A 21,708-nucleotide genomic window follows, 5' to 3' on the forward strand; every position below is an offset into this window, starting at 1 on the left:
GTGAATTCAGGTAAATTGCAAAGCTATATGCACATAAATAGTCATAGCTGCGACAGAATGTTAATTATATTGAATATAAATGAATGCATAACACATACACCATGAGACATAAATGTCCTACACAGAACAAACACTGCAATTTCTATACCTTTAGATGGTTTTTCTGCTTCCTGTTCAACTGGTCTATAAGGCTTGTCCTCATGTACTTCCGGAACTTCAAGAATTTAGAAAACAGTGACATTTTTATATAAACTGAACAAGCTGTTCTTTTTTTTGCTTTTTTGGTTTTTTTTTTCTTTTTTCTTTTTTGAGAAGATACATGCATGAGAATTAGGGAAGGGCTGAAGAAGCACAACACATGTAAACACAAAAATGTGTTACTAACATTTACGAATTTCAAAGAATGGAATGGGATGACACAGACAACAACAAGAATCAATAATGTTATCATGAGACACAGAGACATTCATAACCAGTACACAAAGTAAAAATGGGCACTTATACTGCAACAGTACAGAACATGGAAATGGGGAAGGAATAATTTACACATATGCACACACATAAACATACATACACACACAAACAGACGCGCACACACACACACACACACACACACACACACACACACACACACACACAAATATGATTAAGATTGTCAGCCTGTTTGCCAGTGCAGCTAAAACAGTAAGAATCTAGGGACATGAAGGAAAAGCAATACCCTGTTAATCCGCGATGGCAACACTAGCATGCAATTCATGAAAAAAATTAAAGTGGACAGGTAACAAAGGAAATTCACACAAAAACACAAATATTATTAAAATAGTTAATATATTTGCCAGCACAGCTGAAAGCAATGAACAGCCACGATCTTGCCTCTCCTTCACTACCTTTAGTCGGAGCCTCCTCTCTCATCTCAAGTGTTTTTCTCTGGACAGGCTCATCGACAGGGACCCTTATAGCTGACAAGATAAAAAAAGGAGCTATAATGCATATTGTTAACTTACATAACTGGTGATGTGAAGACGTGTGACATAAAACATTTACATGAAAATACAAAGATACAAATATTTGATAAGGAAGTCAGACAACTATATAACAAACACAAACACGTAAAACAAATATATTCACAAAACAGCTGAAAATATGACACAAACATACAGAACAATGGAATGGTACGTCCACTGGACAAACAAAAATGAACTTCAGTGAGACAAGACTGAATGAAAAGAGGGTTAGTACTCTGGTGAATTTAAAAAAGGGGTAACCAGAGAGCCAAAATCTGAATGATACCTTCAGTTGTAGTGATTTCCTCTATTACTCTCTCCTCTGTCCAGCTTGCATATTCTAATAAATGGCAATAGTCCAAGAGAAAGTTTAAAGAAAAAACAAAAAATTTTCAAAAAACAGTAAAAAAAAAAAAAAAAAAAAATGATCCAGTGTCATTATGTTGTTATTTTGTTGGTAATGATCACATGTGACTTGGCAAAAATGCACACAAGATGTGAGAAAAACACACATGGTTTCTGGTAAGTTCATGGGATCATGTTAATCAATCCTTTTGAAACAACAAGATGGATGGAATATTAGAAGATGAATTCTTGTTATATATAATGGCATTACTCCAGAAACTTTCAGTGAGCGAGACACAAAAACATGGGGAGTAGTTGTTTTATGACCATGTGCAGTGTACCTTGTATTTCCATCTTCTCTTCATAGTGGTATTCACCAGAAGACTCAGCTTTTTGAAAACAACGAATTAAAGAATGACTACCTTTTTGTTTTAGAACTTGTTTGCTTAAAAATAAGCTTCATTGCTCTGTTTTGAAAACCTTAAAAGCTATAAAGTGACATTGGCATTCGTGAATGGTGGAGAAAATGCTGCTTTCCAACTCACACCAAAAATCATGTTATCATGGGGTTTATCATAGGAGGTGTCTTATCCCAAAGACAAGACTTTATATGTTTCCCTTAACTATTCAATCATCACTGTTTACTTTTAAATGTAATTATCACTGGTGTCTGTCAAACAATATGTTTTTCCGTTATAAAATGCATTTTCACATTCTGACTTGTAATGTCAAACAAGGCTTTAAGAATGAACTGGCTGTCTATGTGACTGTCATGATTGTTAGCCTGCTCGTTCAACCAACTTCATAACTGCCTGTAAAATCAGTGTAGCTCATTAAAACTAGCTAACCTGACATGACTGTGCTTAATATATTTCAGCTGAGAGCTGCTCCACAACAGTGTTGAGCCTGTCAAAATAAAGTCCTAATTACCATTCCTACCTTCTATGGTGAATGCTGATGGGGCCTCAGGCACTTGTATAGATGAATCAGGTATATCTGAAGGACATTAAATATGATTCCTGGTTTGAATTTTCTGGCCCAATATGACATATTTTCTGTCCAGTATTGGTTAGAATTGTGATGCATTTCAAACGTTCTCATTACCAGTTAATAGTTTATGGGTTTTGTGAAAACACAGTACTTACCATATGGTACCCTTCCTACATCAATTTCTGTGAAATGAGGTAAAATAATGTTATGAACTAATTCGGACTAGTAACGCATCTCAGAAAAAGCTAACTAGCGGACAACGGTACCGACCTTTGCCTGACAGGTAAAGTTCAGCTGTGCTTTTAGCTTCACCCCTGGGTTCCAATCTCACAATCACTGAGTACACGCCTAAAGGATCATTAATCAGGTTAATTTGGTTCTTTGTTTTTATAATAAGGAGACGAAAATATTAAATGCCACGTGATTCAACTCTACACACCTTCATCATCAGAATTTACGTTGTGGATGATCATAAAGTGGCGCCGGCCTTCACTTCTGAAGTTATATTTTGAACTCTCTTTAAGTTCCCATGTGTCCTTGTACCATGTTACAATTGCATTGTCAAAGGACACTTCACATTCAAAAGTGGCAGACTGGCGTTCTCTCACCACAATATTCTGGATGCGTTTGGTGAAATGAATTTGCTCAGCTAAAAAGGAATAATGCAAAGTTGTTGAATAGGAACAGTGCCTCTAGACAATGGCACAAATGAAAGACAACGAAGGACTTTAATTTTATCAAAAAAAAAAAAAAAGCAAACAAACGTGTTTGTACACCCATGCCATTTACCAAAAAAAATGATGAAACTTATTCCAGAAAATAAAAACGGAGAGCGACAGGTAAAAAAAACTAATATGAATATACAGAAATAGAACTAGCGATGAAAAACGGAGGTCAGACGTCAAGAAGTGAGAAAGATTTGACCACAGATGATGGTAGAAGAGGTTAGTAGGTAGGCTACATTTAAACCAAGAATGGAAAATTATCTAATGCATACAAACCTTCAACCCAAAGACTTGCGGTTGATTCAAGGTTCTCATATTTGCAGGAGTACTGTCCTTGGTCTTCAGGTCTAACATCTTTTATATAAAGCCTCTGAATATTATTGTCCACAGTAAATGTATATCTGCTCTGAGGCTCTAACATCTTTCCATTTTTAAACCACTTGGCCTTTACATTAGGTATAGAGAACTGGCAAGTCAGTGTACAGGTTTGGCCTTCCTTACCAGCAACATCCCGCAAAGGCTTTTCCACTTCAGCTTCTGTGGACAAAAATATGAACCACTCATCAGAAATACGCCAACTGAAATCCGAACAGCCATGTAAACATCTAACTACAAAGGTGTAGTCACGTACCAATAACTGTGAGTTTGGCACTAGAGATATGTGGGCCGCAGACAACACGATAATTGCCCTGGTCTCTTGACTGACAATCCTTGATCTTCAAAATATGCCGGTCTCCCACGATTCTGATCTCATATTTGTCACTGTTGTCAAGTTTTTGTGTTCCCTTGTACCAAGAAAGTGTGATCTCTGGATAGTTTATCTTGATCTCACATTCAAAAACTGCCTCCTTTGTGGCAGTTGTTGTTTGGTCTGCGATGTCCTTGATTAGAGTAACAGGCTGCAATTAAAGAATAAAGCATTATTAGACCTATGCATATACATATGATTATCTTGTGGAAATGATTACTGCATCCTCCATAATGTTCAATATCCATATGATATATGGTCAAACCTCAGTCTGCTCCAGTCTCTTCTGTAATTCAAGCACATAACTGTCCACGTCCTCCTCAGACACTCTTCCTCCACGTTCCACTTCCTGTTGGAGAAAATGTAGAGAGTAATTAATCTGCTCACACATTATGGGAAAAAGATCAGTTAAGAATGATGAGGCATTTTCTGAAATAATGATTCACAGAATATGAAGAAAAATGGCAGTTTGAGTTCCTGTGCTCATGAGCACTTTAAGACTTCAACACCCACACAGATTCACTGCTTGAAAAAAGCAAAACAAAACTGAAATAAAGTAAAAGGGATTTAGTAAATTGTACAACAATCATTCTGAACATCTGGTCACTTAATTGGACTTTTCACAAGGTCTGTATGACCAATAAGTCAGGCATCACATAGGACAAACTCGGCTGCCAACTGCTCCGGGTATGTGTGTGCTCACTGCTCACTTCTGCTAGTGTGTGTGTGTGTTCACTGCTCGAATGGGTTAAATGCAGAGTCCGAATTTCCCCTCAGGGATTAATATAGTATCTCAAATGCATTGTTGGGGTAGTTACTCAAAAAAAGTGATTACCAGTCACCAAGTTACCAATTACTTCTTTAAATTGTAATGGGATTACTTTACTCGTCACTCCTTTTGAAAAGTAATTACACTACTCATTACTTTACTTTTGAGTTACTCTCTAAAACAACAAATTCCCCAATTTTACCACAGAAAAATACAAGGACAAACATCACAGTCCTTTCATTACTTCATTTTCCTTAGCTGCTCTAAAATAACTGTAAAGTGTGGCCTCGTCCATGGGTTCACGTTTGACCGGTGACAAAAAATAGAAACCATGTGAGATTCCAGAACTGTATTTTTTAACAGAAATAATTTAATTTAGTATAAGTTTTTAACATTTTACAGCTTAGCCACCTGATGACAACTATAGTGGTTAACTACATTGTTTCTGAGGTAGCTAGTAATACGTTTTGGTATCATTATCAGCCGACAGCTGTGTTATCTGTACTTTGTGATTAAAAGTAACATTAAAGCTTTCCATATTACTTTCAGATTTTCTCAAACATAGCAAACCTTGCTAGCTACCTAACTAACCAGTTGTAGCCCCATTTAACGGGAGCGACTGTCAAGGACCCAATCTCTCCTAGAAACAATAGGTAGTCATATCATAGATACACAATCAAGGTGAATGTGTGTATCGTGCCATAGCTGCTTCTGTAACTATCTTCTGTTCATGTATTTTAACATCACTGGTGCACTGCATTAACCAGTTAGCACCCAGGACTGGAACTATCCATTTTATTAGTTAAATTTAAATATTCAGCACAAAAAACATTCTTTTGAAATGGCGTGTGTAACACAGTAAAGGGCATTTCAATAATCCAGTAACTGTAACGTGATTACCGAAATTTGAACTGTAATGCTTTATTCTGTTATAGAGCAAAGTAATAACATTACAGTAACACGTTACTTTGTAACGCGTTATCCCCAACACTGCTCAAAAGCAATCAGTCTCACCGGTCTTCCAGTTTCCTCTTCTCTCTCCTTCTTCAGAAATTCTATTGCCTGAAGAAGTCCTCTGTAGTCAGTGATTCCATACATACGAGCATATTTTTCATATTCTTTAGGGTCAACATTTCTCAGCAACTCTACAATGTCAATGTCTTTGTCCTCCTTTGGACTTTTCTGCTTCGATGGTGTCCTGCACAAAACAGTTAAGATTACGATTTTAGCCTTTTTAAAAATGCTCCAGTATGATTTGTTTAAACGTTTTAATAATTCCGAAGAACCTCAAACAGAACACTTACTTCTTCAGTTTCACCACCTCAGGTGTCATCTCCTTCTTTTCTTCAACATGCAAGTCAGTGCTGCACTCAATTTCTCCATGTTTATTAGATGCAACACATCTGTACTGTCCAGAGTCAGACTTGGTCACCTCTTTGATCTCCAGCTTGGCCTCTTGGCCTTTTTGTTCAATGATGACACGACCACCATGAGTGATCTGTCTCCATTTACCCTTCATCCATTTCACATTGGGAATAGGGTCTCCCCCAACTTTGGCAATGAAAGTGGCTGTGCCCTCTGTAAGTCAGAATAAAATATGAAATTACTTCCTTTTTCATTGACTAAGAAATCTGAGCTTGATAATATTAAAGAGTAATACTCACTCTCAGTTACATGTGCACTCTTAGGCTCTTCAATGAAGAACAAGTTGTCAAGTTTCTTTACTGGCTGAGGTGCTGCCGGGGCAGCCTCAGCAGGTTTTTGGACTGCTGCGGCTTTTTCTAATTGAAATTAAAAAAAAAAAAAGTCAAATCACTGTTCAAAATGAAAATATAAAGACCATTTTCAAAAAACACTTTCAATTCTTTAAAACTCTTTCCATTCTTCTTTTGTCATCATACTTAGTAGACCTGAAAAAACATCTAGGTAATGTACCTGGATCAAGAAAACATAAATGAAGACTGAAAGAAGTCGAAGAGTACAACACATTTTGACACAGAAGACGAGATTACATTTTAAAAGAGCTATGTGTACTTACACAATTCATTGCAAGAACAAAAATGTCTCTTGGCCATTTTCATTAACTTGAAGATATTGTATTAAGAATGAAAGGCATTACTATAAAGCTGAGACATTTACACCATTAAATATGAGATTTTATGTTGCTAAGAGAAGGCTGAAGCAGAAAAACAAATAAACAAACAAACAGGAAAAACTGTTGGACACTGTACAAAACACATAGCTTTGAGGGATGCTGTGTATATAAGATATTTCTCCTCTAATTCAGATACTTTCTGTACCTTTTACAGTCACTTTGGACTTGCAGAATTCACTACCAGCTTCATTGGTTGCTTTGCACAGATAGTCTCCTGCATCTGTTTTTGCCACATGAACAATCTCCAAAGTGGCAGTGCCATCAACAAAGGTAATCTTGGTGTTGGCAGATGATGACAATTCTCTTCTGTCCTTCATCCACTGAATCTTCAGAGGGGGTGAGCCACGGACATGGCAGCTTAGGCTCAATTTCTCACCTTCATTCACAGTTGCAGGTTTCAAGGGCAAGTCAAAGGTTGGGGGTGTCTTGTGCTCTGCATTTTGAACAATTGTACATTTGCATGAACTATAAGCATGATACAGTATTCATATCTCAGCAAAAAAGCTTCGTATCAGTAACTATTCAGTAAAACATTATGTTAATATTTTGATGTAATATTTTTTTCAAATATGTAGCCCCGTATCAGGTAGTGCCTGTATTTATGTCACATAAAAAGAGTACAGACTCATAAGAGAGCAGTGTACCTGTGACGTGCACCCGCACTTGACAGGAAGCTTCACCGGCTTCATTACTGGCTTTGCATGTGTATGTACCACTATCTGAGAGCCGTGGATTCTTGAGACACAACACAGCCACATTGTTTTTGAATGATATATCATAGTTGTCAGAGCTGTAGATTTCATTGCTATCTTTGAACCAGCTGACATTTATGGGCTGTGACCCTGATACACGAGTCTCAATCTTCATCAGCTTGCCCTCTGTGTCCTCAATAGTCTCTGGAGGCTTTTTGATGAAAGCTGGCGGTACTTTGCGTTCTAAGAGAACAAAAGAGGAGTACAATGTTAAACATATATCTGTGTACAAACTTTTCTATACAAAACTTAACAGCTGTAAGGACAGTTATTAAGCCAAAGCACATTGTAAGGTTTTTTTTTTGTTTTTTGTTTTTTTAAGAAACAGAAAGTTCAGACATCAGAGCCAAAACAACGCAGACACAATACCAAATACCTTTCACAGAAATTTCAGTGGAACAAGAATCCTTTCCCACATCATTACTAGCATGGCAAAAGTAGCGGCCAGAATCTGCTTTATCTGCTTTCAGAATAGTCAAACGTGGAGTATTATCCACACAGGATATCTTGTAATTTCCCCCTGTACGGATATCTTTGTGATCCTTTGACCAAGTGACTTTTATTGGTAAAGATCCAGTCATGTGACATTCCATTTCCACACTATCTCCAACTGTAACCTCCAATGGCATAAGTTTTTTATCAAAGACAGGGGGATATCTTGGCTCTGGAAAGTTGAATAAAACATGACAGTTTCACAGACGTTACATCAACAGAACAAAAGGACATGAAAAGAATGGAAAATCAAAAAGAATACACAGCAATTCAACACACCTTGAAGTGTGAGCTTGGCTCTACAAGAAGCAGTTCCCACACTGTTTGTTGCAACACATGTGTACTCCCCAGAGTGTCTCATTTCACCTTTAGCAATTCTTAAAACTGCAGAATTATCATCAAAAGTCATTGTGTACTCTGAATCATCTTTCAAAGATTTGCCATCTTTCATCCAAGAGACCTCCATTGGAGACGATCCTGCAACACGACACTCAAACTGGACTGGCTGCCCTTCAGTTTGCTGAATACTAGTAATTTTTTTGGGAAAAGATGGAGGTGTTTTGACCTCTGAAAAGGAAGAGTTTGTAAACACAGGTACATTGGTTAGAACAATGGTTATATGAACATGCAAAAAGAGTGCATTTAAAAGAATTAGGCATCACCTTGCACATTTAACTGGCAGCTGGAAGAGGCAGATCCAATACTGTTTTCAGCTTTGCACGTATATTCACCAATATCAGATTTTGAGGCTTTACTTAATTTCAGACAGGCAACCCCTTTGGAGTACTCCATTCTGCAGGTGGCAGTGGATCTTATTTTCCCATCAGCTTTAAACCAAGATACTTTTATCTCTGGAGTGCCCCCAATCTGACACTTCAAGCACACTGCATCACCAGCAGTAACTTCCATTGGCTCCAAATGTTCAATAAAGTATGGAGGTTCTAGAGTAACAAATTCATACTGTCAATATTACAAATGAAAACACATGATTGTGAATAAACAACAGACAGACAAACAGGCAGACAGATAAAGTTTTAAACCAACCTAAAATGGACACACTGGCACTGCAAGTATCACTTCCAGCATCATTGGAAACTTCACAAGAGTAATTTCCTGCAGAATCTTTATCACTGTTTAGACACTCCAGGATGCAGGAGCGCTCCGTGGTGGTAATGTTGTATTTATAAGATGAAAAGATCTCCTGGCCATCCTTGTGCCATTTCACAAGAATTTTAGGGCTTCCAGTATATGTGCATTCAAGTATCAGCGATTTGCCCATTTCAACAGAAAGGTTCTTCAGTTTCTTTACAAAGCATGCAGGTTCTGAGTAAAGCAATAAAAACACTCATGAGACAAAACACATTAACACTGGAAAAACAGGAAGATATTTCAGCAGCAGAAAAAATCAACCGACCTTTTACAAACAGATTCACAGGGCAGCTTTCCTTTCCTGCATCATTAATAATCTGGCATGTATACTCCCCAGCATGTGACTTGTCAATTTTATAAAGCTCCAAAGTTGCCATGTCTCCTCTTAAAGCAATTTCACAGCCCTTCCCAGACACGATTTCTTTACTGCCTCGGAACCATTTCAGTCTCAGTGGAGCACTTCCTTTGACAGTTGCTGTAAAAGTGACATTTGTGCCTGGCAGTGCCTCCAGCGGCTGGGGCGGTGTCACAAATGAAGGAGGTTCTATAGCATATAAATTATAATGGACACCTTTCAGAACCACGGAAACAACTGCCATTTCTCAGAAAAATAAAAATAAATTCTGATGACATTCTATTAAGAAAAAAAAAAAAAAAATCTGACGATGTGTAACGATCTGACACTGACCTTTCACAATGAGTGAGGCGGACGTCTCTGCTGCCCCAGCTTGGTTTACAGCTTTGCATTTGTACATTCCTGAGTCTGAGAGCTTAAGAGTGGGCACTTTAAGAGTACAGGTGTTCTCACTGAAAGCAATCTCATAATTTGGCCCGCTGGTGATTTCCTCACCATCATGATACCAAGATATGGTAAAAGGTGAAGAACCAGAGACTTTACAATCCAATTCACCAATTTTACCAACAATGCTGTGAGTGTCTTTCAGTTTTCTTGAGAACGTGGGAGGGATGATTTTATCTGTTTAAAAAGATACGAGAGGTTCATTGGATTAGATATTAATATTAGTACATAGGTACTTTAAGATAGGGATGTCCCGATCTGACCTCAAATATCGGTATCGGGGCCGATCAAGGAATTTTTTTAACCGATCGGTATCGGCTTTACTGAGCCTGACCCTAAGCCCGATCCTTTGTTTTACGTCAGCTGTCACACAGGTGTCGTAAACCGAGAGCATAATTTGTGGCAGGACGCGGCTGCAGTGCGGATATGTTTTAAATTGGGAAACGAAAGCAGTCCAACAGCCACTTGTAACGTTTGCAATGCTGAGCTGCGTTCAGTAGGCTACTACCACTTTGATACGGCATCTAAAAAATAAACACTCAGCGGAATACAGTGAGTTCACTCAGGTAACACAGGCAAAGGCTGCTCCGAAGCAACACACATTGGAGGATATACTTTTAAAAGAAGAGAGAAATTTCCTTGAGACAGCGACAAGGCCAAAAAGATTACTGAGAGGGTAATTGAATTAATCGACCAGCCCATGTGGTAGTGAATACAGAGGTGTATTCAAAGTCGGCAAATTGAGGCGAACGGGTTTTCTTTTAACTTTTAAATTTGAACATTTTTTTAGGTCAGCATACTCCGACAACATTAATCCTCAACGCTACTAATAACAACCAAGGTATAATTTCAAAATTGAAAAACCTAACGCTTTAGCTGTATGTGATGTATGCAAGTTAGCCTAAACTAACGACCACAGAGAGCAATACAGTCGCTTAACTAACGCTAAGGATTGATAACGATAGCATACAAAAAAGAGGTCTTCAGAAATAGTATCTACGTATCTGACAGTTAGACAGCTTAACCACTTGAATTATTGTAAGATTAAATAATATCGAACGCTTATGTATATTTTCTGGTATAACTCCCACAGTACACCTTACGCTCTCGACACTACATTTCAGACACTGCTCTACCGGAGTTTTACAAAAAGGTTTACTTTGTTATTTTTTCTTAATGCATTTGCTATTCAGTTGCCAAGCATATACATTGAATTGGTTTTAATAATTTTAATGTACTTGAAACATGCGCTGTGCAACCTAGGAAAATACAAGTATTGGATCGGGACTTGGTATCGGCAGATACTCAATATTAAACGACTTGGATCGGGATCGGGGGCAAAAAAAACTTGATCGGGGCATCCCTACTTTATGAACTAATGTATGTAGGTCCACCTACCTAAAACAGTGAGATGCATTTTGCAGCTATCGCTGCCAACATCATTCTTGACCTCAAATGTGTATTCTCCTGTATCCCCTCTCTCTGCCGATAAAACTTTAAGAGTAGATATCATTTTTGAGAAAGTGATTTTGTATTTCCTGCCAGAGGAGAGCTCTACACCATCCTTAAACCACTTTGGTTTAAGCTCTGGTGTACCAGACACTGTGCATTCCATCGATGCAGTATCACCTGCAGTTACACTGAAAGACTCTGTTTTGTCCACAATAGCAGCAGGTTCTGAAAATTTGTAAGAATCATACATTAATGTGTTTTGAACTGGATAAAGTTACATTGTACAATATGAAAATATACATAGAATTCTACAAACCTAGAACTGTTAGGTTAGCCCTGCATTCAGCCACCCCAGCATCATTTTTAAGCTGACAGGTGTATTTCCCAGCAGTTGTTGAGTCAGCTTTAAAGATAGTTAGAGTAGCCTGGTTGTTCTCAAATGTGATTTTCCTATTGTCACCATCTCTGAGAATGTGGTCTTGGTCTTGAATCCAAGACACAGTGATTGGCTGAGAGCCTTTGACAGAAGCCATAAGAGTGACCTCCTCACCAGAAACAGATGTCAGATTGGACAATTTCTTCACAAAAACTGGTGGTTCTGAATAACGAGGAAAAGTTTTAAATCAAAATCATGTTAGATGATTCTGTCAAACTAAGAGAGGTAACAGTGACTCAACTGTCTTGTTTATGTCTTACTAACCTCTTAGTTTTACTGTTCCATGGCACGATTCACTTCCTACACTGTTAGAGGCTTTACACACATATTCACCAGCATCAGATGCCTCCAAGCCAAGGATGTGAAGAGTGGCTGAGTATCCTTCATACACAAACTTGTACTTTCTACTTTCTTTTAACTGCTTGTTGTCTTTTAACCAGATTACGTCAAACGGTGCTGTCCCCTTCAGCTCACAGTTCAGACTAGAGTCTTTCCCTTTTAGTCCCTCAACAGGTGAAGGGACTTTGCAGAAAGATGGTGGTTCTAAACATATAACATGATATTCAAATGAATATATAATTAATTAATACAATGTAAAACAACATTGATCACATCATTCAAATACATATGGAACCAAGAAAGCTTCATTAATTTGCAAAGCAAAAGATAAGGAAGTGAAAGTGAAGAAGGTATGAGTACACAACTGTACACAAAGCTGTGGCTAACCTTTGACTGTGATAGTCGAACTACAGCTCTTGGTTCCAGCATCATTCTGTGCTTCACAAGTGTAGACTCCATCATCCTCAAAGCTAGTGCTTAATATCTCAAGGACTGCCACAGAGTCATCAAATGATGTTCTCACATTGTTTCCATCGGGAATTATGGCGTCATTTTTGAACCAGGTTATTCTCAGTGGAGGTGTTCCCGTAACTTTGCATTCAAGACGTAGTGACTCGCTCAGCTTCACACACTTTGTGGCTGGGATTTTCTGTATAAAATCTGGAGGCTCTGCAAAGTCAGAATCAGTATTTGTCAGAAAAAGGAGACAAAACACATAATTAAGGGTAAAAGATAACACAAGAGGAGAAGAGGGTGAGATACTGATGAAAACTTTGAGGATGAAGAGCAAGATGATGGTTAAAAGCAAATAAGCAATAAACAGGCAGCACTGAGCAAGCATATTGATGGAAGAGCTTTATGAAGATGAAGTTGATTGGTTTGTTTAAAAGAGGAAATTCCAACCTTTCACTAATAAGTCTGCAGCACATCTTGCAGTGCCAGCATCATTGCTAATTTGGCAAGTATAGACTCCAGTATGTGCAGTTCCAACAGAATAAAGATCTACAAAGCAAGAAAGGCCCTCGAGGCCAATAAAGCATGATGGTCCAGTTATAAGTTCAGTTTCCCCTCTGAACCATTTCACTGTGAAAGGAGGCGTTCCTTTAAAGGTACATTTAAATCGAACAGTGGAATTGGGTATGACAGCCTGGGATTCCGGCGTTTCAACAAAGCTTGGCGGCTCTAAAATGTTTAAAGAAGAGAAAAAGTAAAATCCTGTTAGACAGCCCCACCCACCTGTACTAAATCTTTAAAAAAAGGCAATGTACCATGATACATCATGAAATTCAGACCTTTCACCGTCAGCGCTCCGCTGCACTCACAACTTCCCGCTTTGTTTGTAAGTTTGCAAGTGTAGATTCCAGCATCTGCTTTCTCTAAACGTTCAATTTCCAGTGACACATTATTGTCATCCTGCACAAGTTTATGCTTCATTCGACCAGACAGTTTATTACCGTCTTTTAACCACTCCACAGAAATTGGAAGAGAGCCTGATATTTTGCATTCTATTCGCACCAAGGACCCCAAAATCTCCTCAGTCCCCTTCAATGGCTTGATGAAGGATGGTGGGATTATTTGTTCTGTTGTTGAGGCAAAGGATGATGAGAATAATAAGCATTCCTCTCTGTAGTACAACATCAGAATAGGAAATTTATTCATCCAATTAAAATCCGCACTAACCTAGGACAACCAGCGTAACTTTGCACTGACAGACATCAATGTGGTTGGAAACCTCAAACAGATAATTTCCTCCGTCTTCCATCTGCGCTGACTGAATCTTGAGACAACTGACATTATTGCCAAAGCTGAGGCTGTGCTGTCTAGAGGGCATTATCTCTCTGCCATCTTTTGTCCACTTCACTTTGAGCTCAGGAGTGCCTGCTACCTTGCACTGAAAGGTGACTGGATCTCCAGCCGTGACATTTACAACCTCTGGCTTCTCAATAATCTGGGGTGGTTCTAAGATTTGAAGGAGAATATTAATATATTTCAAACACAACACTGCCATAAAAGAACAAAGGACTCAATTTTACTACTGAGAGATCATGTCAGAGAAATACAATAACCAACCTTGCACCAACAGAGTAGCAAAGCATTTCTCTTGTCCTGCCTCATTGACAACTTGACACATGTATCTTCCGCTGTGGCTAGACTCACACACAGGAACCTTCAAAGAGGCAACATTATTCTCAAATTTCTTCTCAATTTTAGAATCTTCCAAGATCCAGGTTTCATCCTTCTGCCATTGTATGGACAGTGGAGGAGACCCTCTCACAACACACTTAAACTCAGCCATATTTCCCAGCACTGTGGTAATGTTCTGAATCTTCTCGACAAACGATGGTGGTTCTATTGAAAATTGTGAAAAAATAATTAACTAATTATTAGGCTTGTGTTAAGAAAAAAAAACTGTTACAGCATATATATTTAAAATAAAAAACAAAATGTTGCCTCAACCTTTTATGCAAAGCATAGTGAAACAGGAGCAACTTCCAACTTCATTGGTAACAGTGCACTTGTATTCACCAACGTCGAGAGCATCACATTTCTGCACTTCTAGAGTTAAAGTTCCATTTTTCTGCGAGAATATATACTTTGAGCTCGACTTTAGCTCCTTCGAATCCTTGTGCCAGGTAATATCAAATGGAGCAGTACCAAGAACTTTACATTCGAAAGAAGCATTCGAGCCCTCCACAACCTCAATAGGTGATAACGGCTTGTCAATAACTGGTGGCTCTGAAACATATCAAATATCTACTGTTAAAAGGAGCTACATCAACTCCCAAATACACTCACAAAGATTCACTCACTGTTTCATAAAACTGGTTTTACTGACCTTTAACCTTGAGTTCCATACTACAGCTCTCACTACCAGCCTCATTACGAGCTTCACAGTAGTATACTCCGCTGTCTTTGATGTCTGCACCACATATCGCCAGGCACGCCAAGGAGTTAGAAAACGTCATCTTATGCTTGTCACTGGGGCTTATTTCATTCCCATCTCTGAACCAATAAATATCTATCTCAGGCGTGCCGACAACTTGGCATTCAAAGACAACATTTTGGCCAGGTTTCACCACTGAAGTTTTCTCAGGCTTTCGAGTGAATTTTGGAGGTTCTGAACATTATTAAAAAAAAAAAAAAAACGAGTAAGTGAAAAAAAAAAAAAATCAGAAAGAAATGCTCAAATTGTCAATTAAAAAATAAATGATGTGAGACAATGTTTGAACAGATTAAAAGATTAAAGAAATAACCTTTTACAAAAAGTGCTGCTTGGCAAAGATCTGACCCAACATCATTACTTATTTCACAGACATAGTTTCCAGAGTCTGACGGCTTGGCAAAAAACAGTTCAAGGGAGCTGGACGAGTCATCTTTCTGAACTGCACAGTCAACTCCTGATACAACTTCTTTTGTATCTTTGAACCACTTGATGTTTAATGGTGGTGTACCAGAAACAAGTACATTAAAACGTACTTTTGATCCAGGTATGACATCCTGTGACTCTGGCTTCTCTATTATTATGGGAGGTTCTGTGCATGAAGAGAAAGTGTGTTATACGTTTACAATTCAATTTATGCACAATTGCTTTGCTCTGTATATCATCTGAAATTCCAAACAAACATTAGCCACTGCTACTGCTCACTGCTATTATCTCAACCCCTACATGTAGCATTCAATCACAATGCCAAGGCCTCGACTGCCTATTATTCTTAGCCCTTAACTGAATGACAAATTCAACAATGAATTGTATTAACTGTCTTGCTCTTAATCTTATAATCAATTAATTAATTATAAATCATCTTAATCTTGTAAGGAATTACAGACTTACAAACCATGCCACCACACAGACCTAACTCACAGTAAAATAGCATGATCAAGGTAAAATCTGCAAAAAGAAAATCCAAACCTTTTACAAATAATACACCAGAACACTGGTCAGACCCTGCTTGGTTTTTGGCAATGCAGGTGTAACTGCCACTATCAGAACTATCAAGATGACTGACTTCCAGGGATGCTGCATTTTCAAAAAAGGTACACTTGTGCTTCTCATCTGCCTGTATCTCCTTATTCTCTTTATACCAGCTGATATTTATGGGCAGAGATCCAGACACCAGGCACTCCAACTGAGCAAACGACCCTTTGATGCCCTCCATTTTCTTCAATTTTCTCGTGAAAGATGGTTTGATTATTTGATCTGTCACAATAAAAGTGGTATTGATGTGAGTCAATAAACATAATATTGACATGATTATAAAAGGCTTAAAACTTTCTCCGAATGTACTAACCCAAAACTGTAACAACAGCTTCACAACTGCTGCTTCCAGCATCATTCGAAACCTTGAATGTATACTCGCCACCATCACTCTTCTCAGTAGAAAGGATTTTTAATATAGAGCTTTTGTCAGTACTCTGCACTTTATATTTTTTGCCAGAAGTCAACTCCTTTCCATCCTTCAGCCACTGGGCTCTGAGGACTTTTGTGCCTGAGAATCTGCATTCAAGTGTCGCAGGATCACCTGCTGTCACACTGATTGATTTAGCCTGCTCTATGATGTTAGCGGGCTCTGCAATCAAGAATACAATATATTATGAATTATGTGACTATACAGTAGAACCATAACCTAAAGAGGTATATATTCATCATTTTTGTATCTGTATATGATCAGGAGTCAGGACAAACCTTTGACTGCCAGCGAAGCTGTACATTTCTGGCTACCTGCATCGTTCTGTGCCTGGCAAGTGTACTTTCCACCATCTTTTAACTGGACACATGAAATATGCAGTTCTGCTGTTCTGTCTTGAAACGAAACCTGTATACGTTCATCTTTAACTTCATGGTCATCTTTCATCCATGTTACCGTCATCGGTAATGATCCTTTAAGAACGCAGCGCATCGTGACAGCACTGCCAAGGATGATATTGGTGTTTTCTATCTTCTGCACAAATGATGGTGGCTCTATTGAGAGAAAACCGGCACCAGGCAGGTGATTACGATGTACAGCATCGATAATATTTGCTCAGTTTACTTATGTTACTGTCTTACTAACCTATCAGTGTCACTTCACAGTCACACGAGGTCTTTCCTACTGCATTTTCCACGACACACTGATACTTTCCAATGTCTCCTGGTTCAAATTTGAGAACCTGGAGTGTGACTATGTTATTTGTTATGCTTAAATTGTGCCTCCTGTCATTTCTAATCAGTTTTGCATCTTTGAAACAGGATATTTCAAATGGAGCTGAGCCTGATACTGTTCCCTCCAACAGAACATCAGAGCCTTTCACAACTTCTTTCGAGTCGAACGACTTGGTAAAAAGTGGAGGTTCTAAAACAAAGAGGTGAGATTAACGTAAATTGGGACAATCTAGAAGTTATGACTTTCATAAAGTTATGAAAGTGAAAAAGCAGAAACACACCTTTGACTGTAACAGCACAGCTACATCGATCACTACCGGCATCATTAGACGCTACACAAATATAATCCCCACTGTCATCAACATTACAAGTGGATATTTTCAGAGTAGCAACTGAGTCGGTGAAGGTCATTTGAAATTTGTCGTCTGAAGAGATTTTAGTTTCATTTTTAAACCATGAAATGCTGATCTCTGGACTGCCAGTTACTTTACACTCCAAAACAACATCATTCCCATTCATCACTAATGTTGCCATGTCAAGCTTCATCGCAAACTTTGGCGGCTCTAAAGAAAAAGAATGAGCATCATTAAAAGAGTAAAATAAATCATGCATTTGGCTGAAAAGAGAGACATAAAAGAGTAAAAGTGAAAGTTAAATTTGAGAGTGCACCTTTAACAAATAAGGCAGTGGTGCATGCCACTTTTCCAGCATCATTAGCCACTTGACAAGTATATTTGGCTGAATGAGATGGTTTAACAGAGTGAAGCTCCAGCGCACTTCCAAAGGTCTCTTTTTTGATGAAACACGTGCCTCCAGTTGATATTTCTTTGTCCTCTCTGAACCACTTGACAGTAAAAGGAGCTGTGCCAGTGAAGGCAGTTTTAAAGATAACAGTAGATCCAGGGATAACATCTTTAGACTCAGGTGTTACAGTGAAGACTGGAGGAACTAAATTTAGTTTGAGAGAGAGAGAAGAAAGATTTTTTTTCATCAACCGACACAACCACCTGCACACCCAAATTTTCTTCATCTAAATGAAATGTGTTACATGGCATAAAATAAAAAAAAAAAAAAAAGTGCATCCGAACCTTTAACATGCACAATTCCACTGGTTTCACTGTGTCCTGCTGCATTTGTTGCATGACAAGTAAATACCCCTGCATCAGTTGTTTCTAACTGAGCTATTCTCAACGTGGCGGTGCCTTCTTTGAATTCTGTCTGGTATTTTGTTCCACTTGTGATCTCTCTTTCTTCTTTATACCAAGAGATCGTCATGGGCTGAGATCCAGAGACTTTGCATTCCATACGAATATCACTTCCAACATTTCCATCAACCTTTTTGAGGGCTTTTGTGAAGGATGGAGGTATGATTCGATCTGTCCAGTACAACAGAAAAGCATCGGGTTTTTTTTTGTTTTTTGTTTCGAAGAAATAAATGCAACATTGTTAAAGTAAGCATAAGTCAGTTTCTGAGAGATTAAAGCATGAAAGGACTAACCAAGTACAGTAACTGAACAAGAACATCGATCCTTTCCAACACGATTAGCAACCTCTACCACGTATTCACAGCTGTCTCCCTTTTCAGCCGACACAATTTTTAAGGTTGCCACATTGTCTTTAAAACTAATTTTGTATTTTCGACTGCCCGTCAGTTCCTTGCCGTCTCTGAACCATTTCACTTTGAGATCTGGACTTCCTGTCACTGTGCACTCCAATGTTGCAGACTCCCCTGCAGTCACACTGATGGATGGTGCTTTATCAATGATTCTAGCTGGTTCTAAGACAAAATGAAATAATTTCAGTTTCATCCCTGAAAAAATATATGCAGCACTTAATTAACATCTATGGGATAATAGTGTCAGTCTGACCTTGAACAGACAAGGTTGCTTCACATTTTTGTTGGCCAGCCTCATTCTCAGCTTGGCATGTGTATTTCCCACTATGGCTTATGGCAACATTTGCTATTGCCAAAACAGCTACGTTATTTTCAAAAACTGTACTGATAGTAGGATCATCATCTCTTAGTATTTCAGAATCTTTCAGCCATTTGACTGTGATAGGTGCTGAGCCTTTAAGAGTGCCTTGCAGTTTCACAGCACTGCCCAAAACTGCTGTTGTGTTTTCAATCTTCTTTACAAATGAAGGTGGTTCTGCATGAAAATAAATGAATAAACAAAGGATAGGTACATAGATAGACATACAGCCATATAGGCCAACAGGCCCAAAGGAAATATTTTAAATGTATGTTAGACTGTTTTCTGGAAAAGTATGTTTCACCAACCTTTCAATTTAGCAAGAGCTTTGGAGGAGATTTTACCGACTTCATTCGAAACACTACACTGGTAATCAGCAACATCTGCACTTTCAAATGACTGAATTTCCAAATAGGAAATGTCACCCTTTGACACAATTTTGTGCTTTTTGTCAGCAGTGACTGGTTTCCTGTTCTTAAACCAGGTCACCTCAAATGGAGCTGTGCCTGTAATTTCACATGCTAGTTGGGCCATGCCTCCTTTCACCACTTCCACTGTTTGCAATTCTTTTTTGAAAGCAGGTGGTTCTATGAATAAGAATATTTCAATTTATCATTATTTAAACTCAAACAAGAACAAGATGAATTCTTCACAGAAGTATTAAGAGTGAATGTGCATTACCACAAACCTTTTACAGTTATCTGAGTACTGCAACTTTCAGAACCTGCTTCATTTGTCACCTCACATGTGTAATTTCCACTGTCTGATACAACAAGATCAAATATTTCAAGTGCAGTTTGACCATCCTTAAAGGTGATTTTGTGTTTCTCAGAAGAGCTCAGTTCTTTGTCGTTTAAAATCCACGTGACACGAAGTTCAGGAGATCCCTTGACAGTGCACTGCAAACGTGCAGACACGCCCTTTTTCCACAGGATCTTGGGCTCCAGCTTCTTCACAAAAACTGGAGGCTCTGAGACATAGTTTTATTTGATGCAAGCCCCATTTTCATTTTTAAAAGAAAAATGTATGATTGTTACATGGAAGAATTGAAGAGGGAAAAAGAAACATAAGAGGTAAGAAACACGGGCTGTTTTGTTATAACACAGCCTTTCTAATGACTATTCTTTCTGTCAAAGTACATAAAAACAGGCATTTATTCACACATATATGTTACCTTATAAATACCGCAGTCAACAATAAAATCAATCTTAAAGTCTTACCTTGTACAGTTACCATAGAGGAGCAGTTGCTGCTGCCGGCATCATTAGCAGCAATACAGGTGTAAGTTCCTGTATCTTTAAGGTTGGCCTTTGGAATCTCAAGACTGGCCATTTTTTCATCAAAAGACAGTTTACAGTCCATTGTATTATGGATTTTCTTTCCATCCCTCATCCAGGTAACGCTTACACCAGTGTCTTCATCAACTTGACACTCAAGACGTAACATGTTACCGACAGCCACAAATGTTGGCTCAAAGGTCTTGACAAAGTTGGGTTTGTCTACAACCCTCAACTCTGTGGAACATGTAGCCATACCAACGCTGTTCGATGCTTTACAGAGGTATGTCCCCTGATCAGTTTGCTGAAGCTTCATAATTTCAAGATCATATTTGTTCTTTTCAGAAGATATTTTATAGTGCTCATCAGAAGAAATTTCAATGTTATCCTTGTGCCAGACAACATTCATTGGAGCAGACCCAGTAATTACACAGTGTAATTTTGCTGGTCGGCCCACGTATAGGGTCATAGGATCTGGCTTAGTTACAAATTCTGGAGGAAAAACTTCTAGAAAAACAAAAGTGGGATGAATACAAATTGTATTACTTCAAGTCACATCAAAGCATACTTATCAAAATGTGTACACATATCGGAGTGCCACATACTTTTAAAGCACACTTCACCACTTAAATTGTCACAATCAGAAATCACAATCAAAACAAAAAGAATTTTCTTACCAGTTACATTTAGGTTGGCAGAACAACTGTCACTGCCATGTTGGTTTGAAGCTTTGCAGGTGTATTCCCCACTGTCAGCTTTGGTTGGGCTCAGGAGCTCCAATGATGACGTGTGATAACGGCTAATGATCCTGTACTTGTCACTCTGTCTGATCTCAGAGCCAGACTTGAACCACTTGAAGGTGACGTTTGGTGCCTCTTCAGTCTCACATTCAAACTTGGCAGGGCTGCCAACATTCACGTCCAAGGACTGGATTTTGAGCCTAAAAACAGGTGGCACTGCATTGTGCACAGAGAAGAAAAGCAAATTAGTACACTTACAATGGCTCACGTGGTAGTAAGTAGTCAGATGAAGGTGGGAAATCTGGAACATGAATGGTTGGGTGCAAACACAAGTTATCCAGGAGTGACTCTGAAAAGAAATGGTGATCAGGTTAGGGGAATAAAAAGAGATCAAATGAAGAATGAGGTCGTGACATAATGTGC

General features: G+C 38.5%; 1 protein-coding gene across 1 annotated transcript in view; it reads right to left on the reverse strand.

The window, feature by feature from the left end:
• The window catches only part of ttn.2 (titin, tandem duplicate 2), a 162,249-nt gene that overhangs the window by 102,068 nt on the left and 38,473 nt on the right, over positions 1-21,708 (reverse strand). The window contains exons 41-86 of the mRNA XM_030787650.1: positions 21,223-21,501; positions 20,489-21,052; positions 19,957-20,238; positions 19,577-19,855; positions 19,164-19,445; positions 18,794-19,072; positions 18,384-18,671; positions 17,965-18,243; positions 17,577-17,858; positions 17,207-17,485; positions 16,840-17,115; positions 16,445-16,723; positions 16,066-16,353; positions 15,410-15,688; positions 14,992-15,273; positions 14,613-14,891; positions 14,226-14,504; positions 13,836-14,114; positions 13,448-13,735; positions 13,059-13,337; positions 12,543-12,824; positions 12,081-12,359; positions 11,697-11,978; positions 11,327-11,605; positions 9,818-10,105; positions 9,395-9,673; positions 9,025-9,303; positions 8,643-8,921; positions 8,260-8,547; positions 7,865-8,152; positions 7,381-7,671; positions 6,873-7,169; positions 6,246-6,362; positions 5,886-6,159; positions 5,596-5,779; positions 4,078-4,161; positions 3,696-3,963; positions 3,341-3,601; positions 2,779-2,988; positions 2,610-2,687; positions 2,495-2,521; positions 2,289-2,345; positions 1,691-1,738; positions 1,291-1,344; positions 888-959; positions 149-214 (exon numbers count right to left, since the gene is read on the reverse strand). Of these exons, the coding sequence (XP_030643510.1) occupies positions 149-214; positions 888-959; positions 1,291-1,344; positions 1,691-1,738; positions 2,289-2,345; positions 2,495-2,521; positions 2,610-2,687; positions 2,779-2,988; positions 3,341-3,601; positions 3,696-3,963; positions 4,078-4,161; positions 5,596-5,779; positions 5,886-6,159; positions 6,246-6,362; positions 6,873-7,169; positions 7,381-7,671; positions 7,865-8,152; positions 8,260-8,547; positions 8,643-8,921; positions 9,025-9,303; positions 9,395-9,673; positions 9,818-10,105; positions 11,327-11,605; positions 11,697-11,978; positions 12,081-12,359; positions 12,543-12,824; positions 13,059-13,337; positions 13,448-13,735; positions 13,836-14,114; positions 14,226-14,504; positions 14,613-14,891; positions 14,992-15,273; positions 15,410-15,688; positions 16,066-16,353; positions 16,445-16,723; positions 16,840-17,115; positions 17,207-17,485; positions 17,577-17,858; positions 17,965-18,243; positions 18,384-18,671; positions 18,794-19,072; positions 19,164-19,445; positions 19,577-19,855; positions 19,957-20,238; positions 20,489-21,052; positions 21,223-21,501 (11,112 nt within the window). The remainder of the gene's footprint in view (positions 1-148; positions 215-887; positions 960-1,290; positions 1,345-1,690; positions 1,739-2,288; positions 2,346-2,494; positions 2,522-2,609; positions 2,688-2,778; positions 2,989-3,340; positions 3,602-3,695; positions 3,964-4,077; positions 4,162-5,595; positions 5,780-5,885; positions 6,160-6,245; positions 6,363-6,872; positions 7,170-7,380; positions 7,672-7,864; positions 8,153-8,259; positions 8,548-8,642; positions 8,922-9,024; positions 9,304-9,394; positions 9,674-9,817; positions 10,106-11,326; positions 11,606-11,696; positions 11,979-12,080; positions 12,360-12,542; positions 12,825-13,058; positions 13,338-13,447; positions 13,736-13,835; positions 14,115-14,225; positions 14,505-14,612; positions 14,892-14,991; positions 15,274-15,409; positions 15,689-16,065; positions 16,354-16,444; positions 16,724-16,839; positions 17,116-17,206; positions 17,486-17,576; positions 17,859-17,964; positions 18,244-18,383; positions 18,672-18,793; positions 19,073-19,163; positions 19,446-19,576; positions 19,856-19,956; positions 20,239-20,488; positions 21,053-21,222; positions 21,502-21,708) is intronic.

The sequence above is a fragment of the Chanos chanos genome, chromosome 10 (genome assembly GCF_902362185.1).
Source record: "Chanos chanos chromosome 10, fChaCha1.1, whole genome shotgun sequence".
NCBI classification, from domain to species: Eukaryota; Metazoa; Chordata; class Actinopteri; order Gonorynchiformes; family Chanidae; genus Chanos; species Chanos chanos.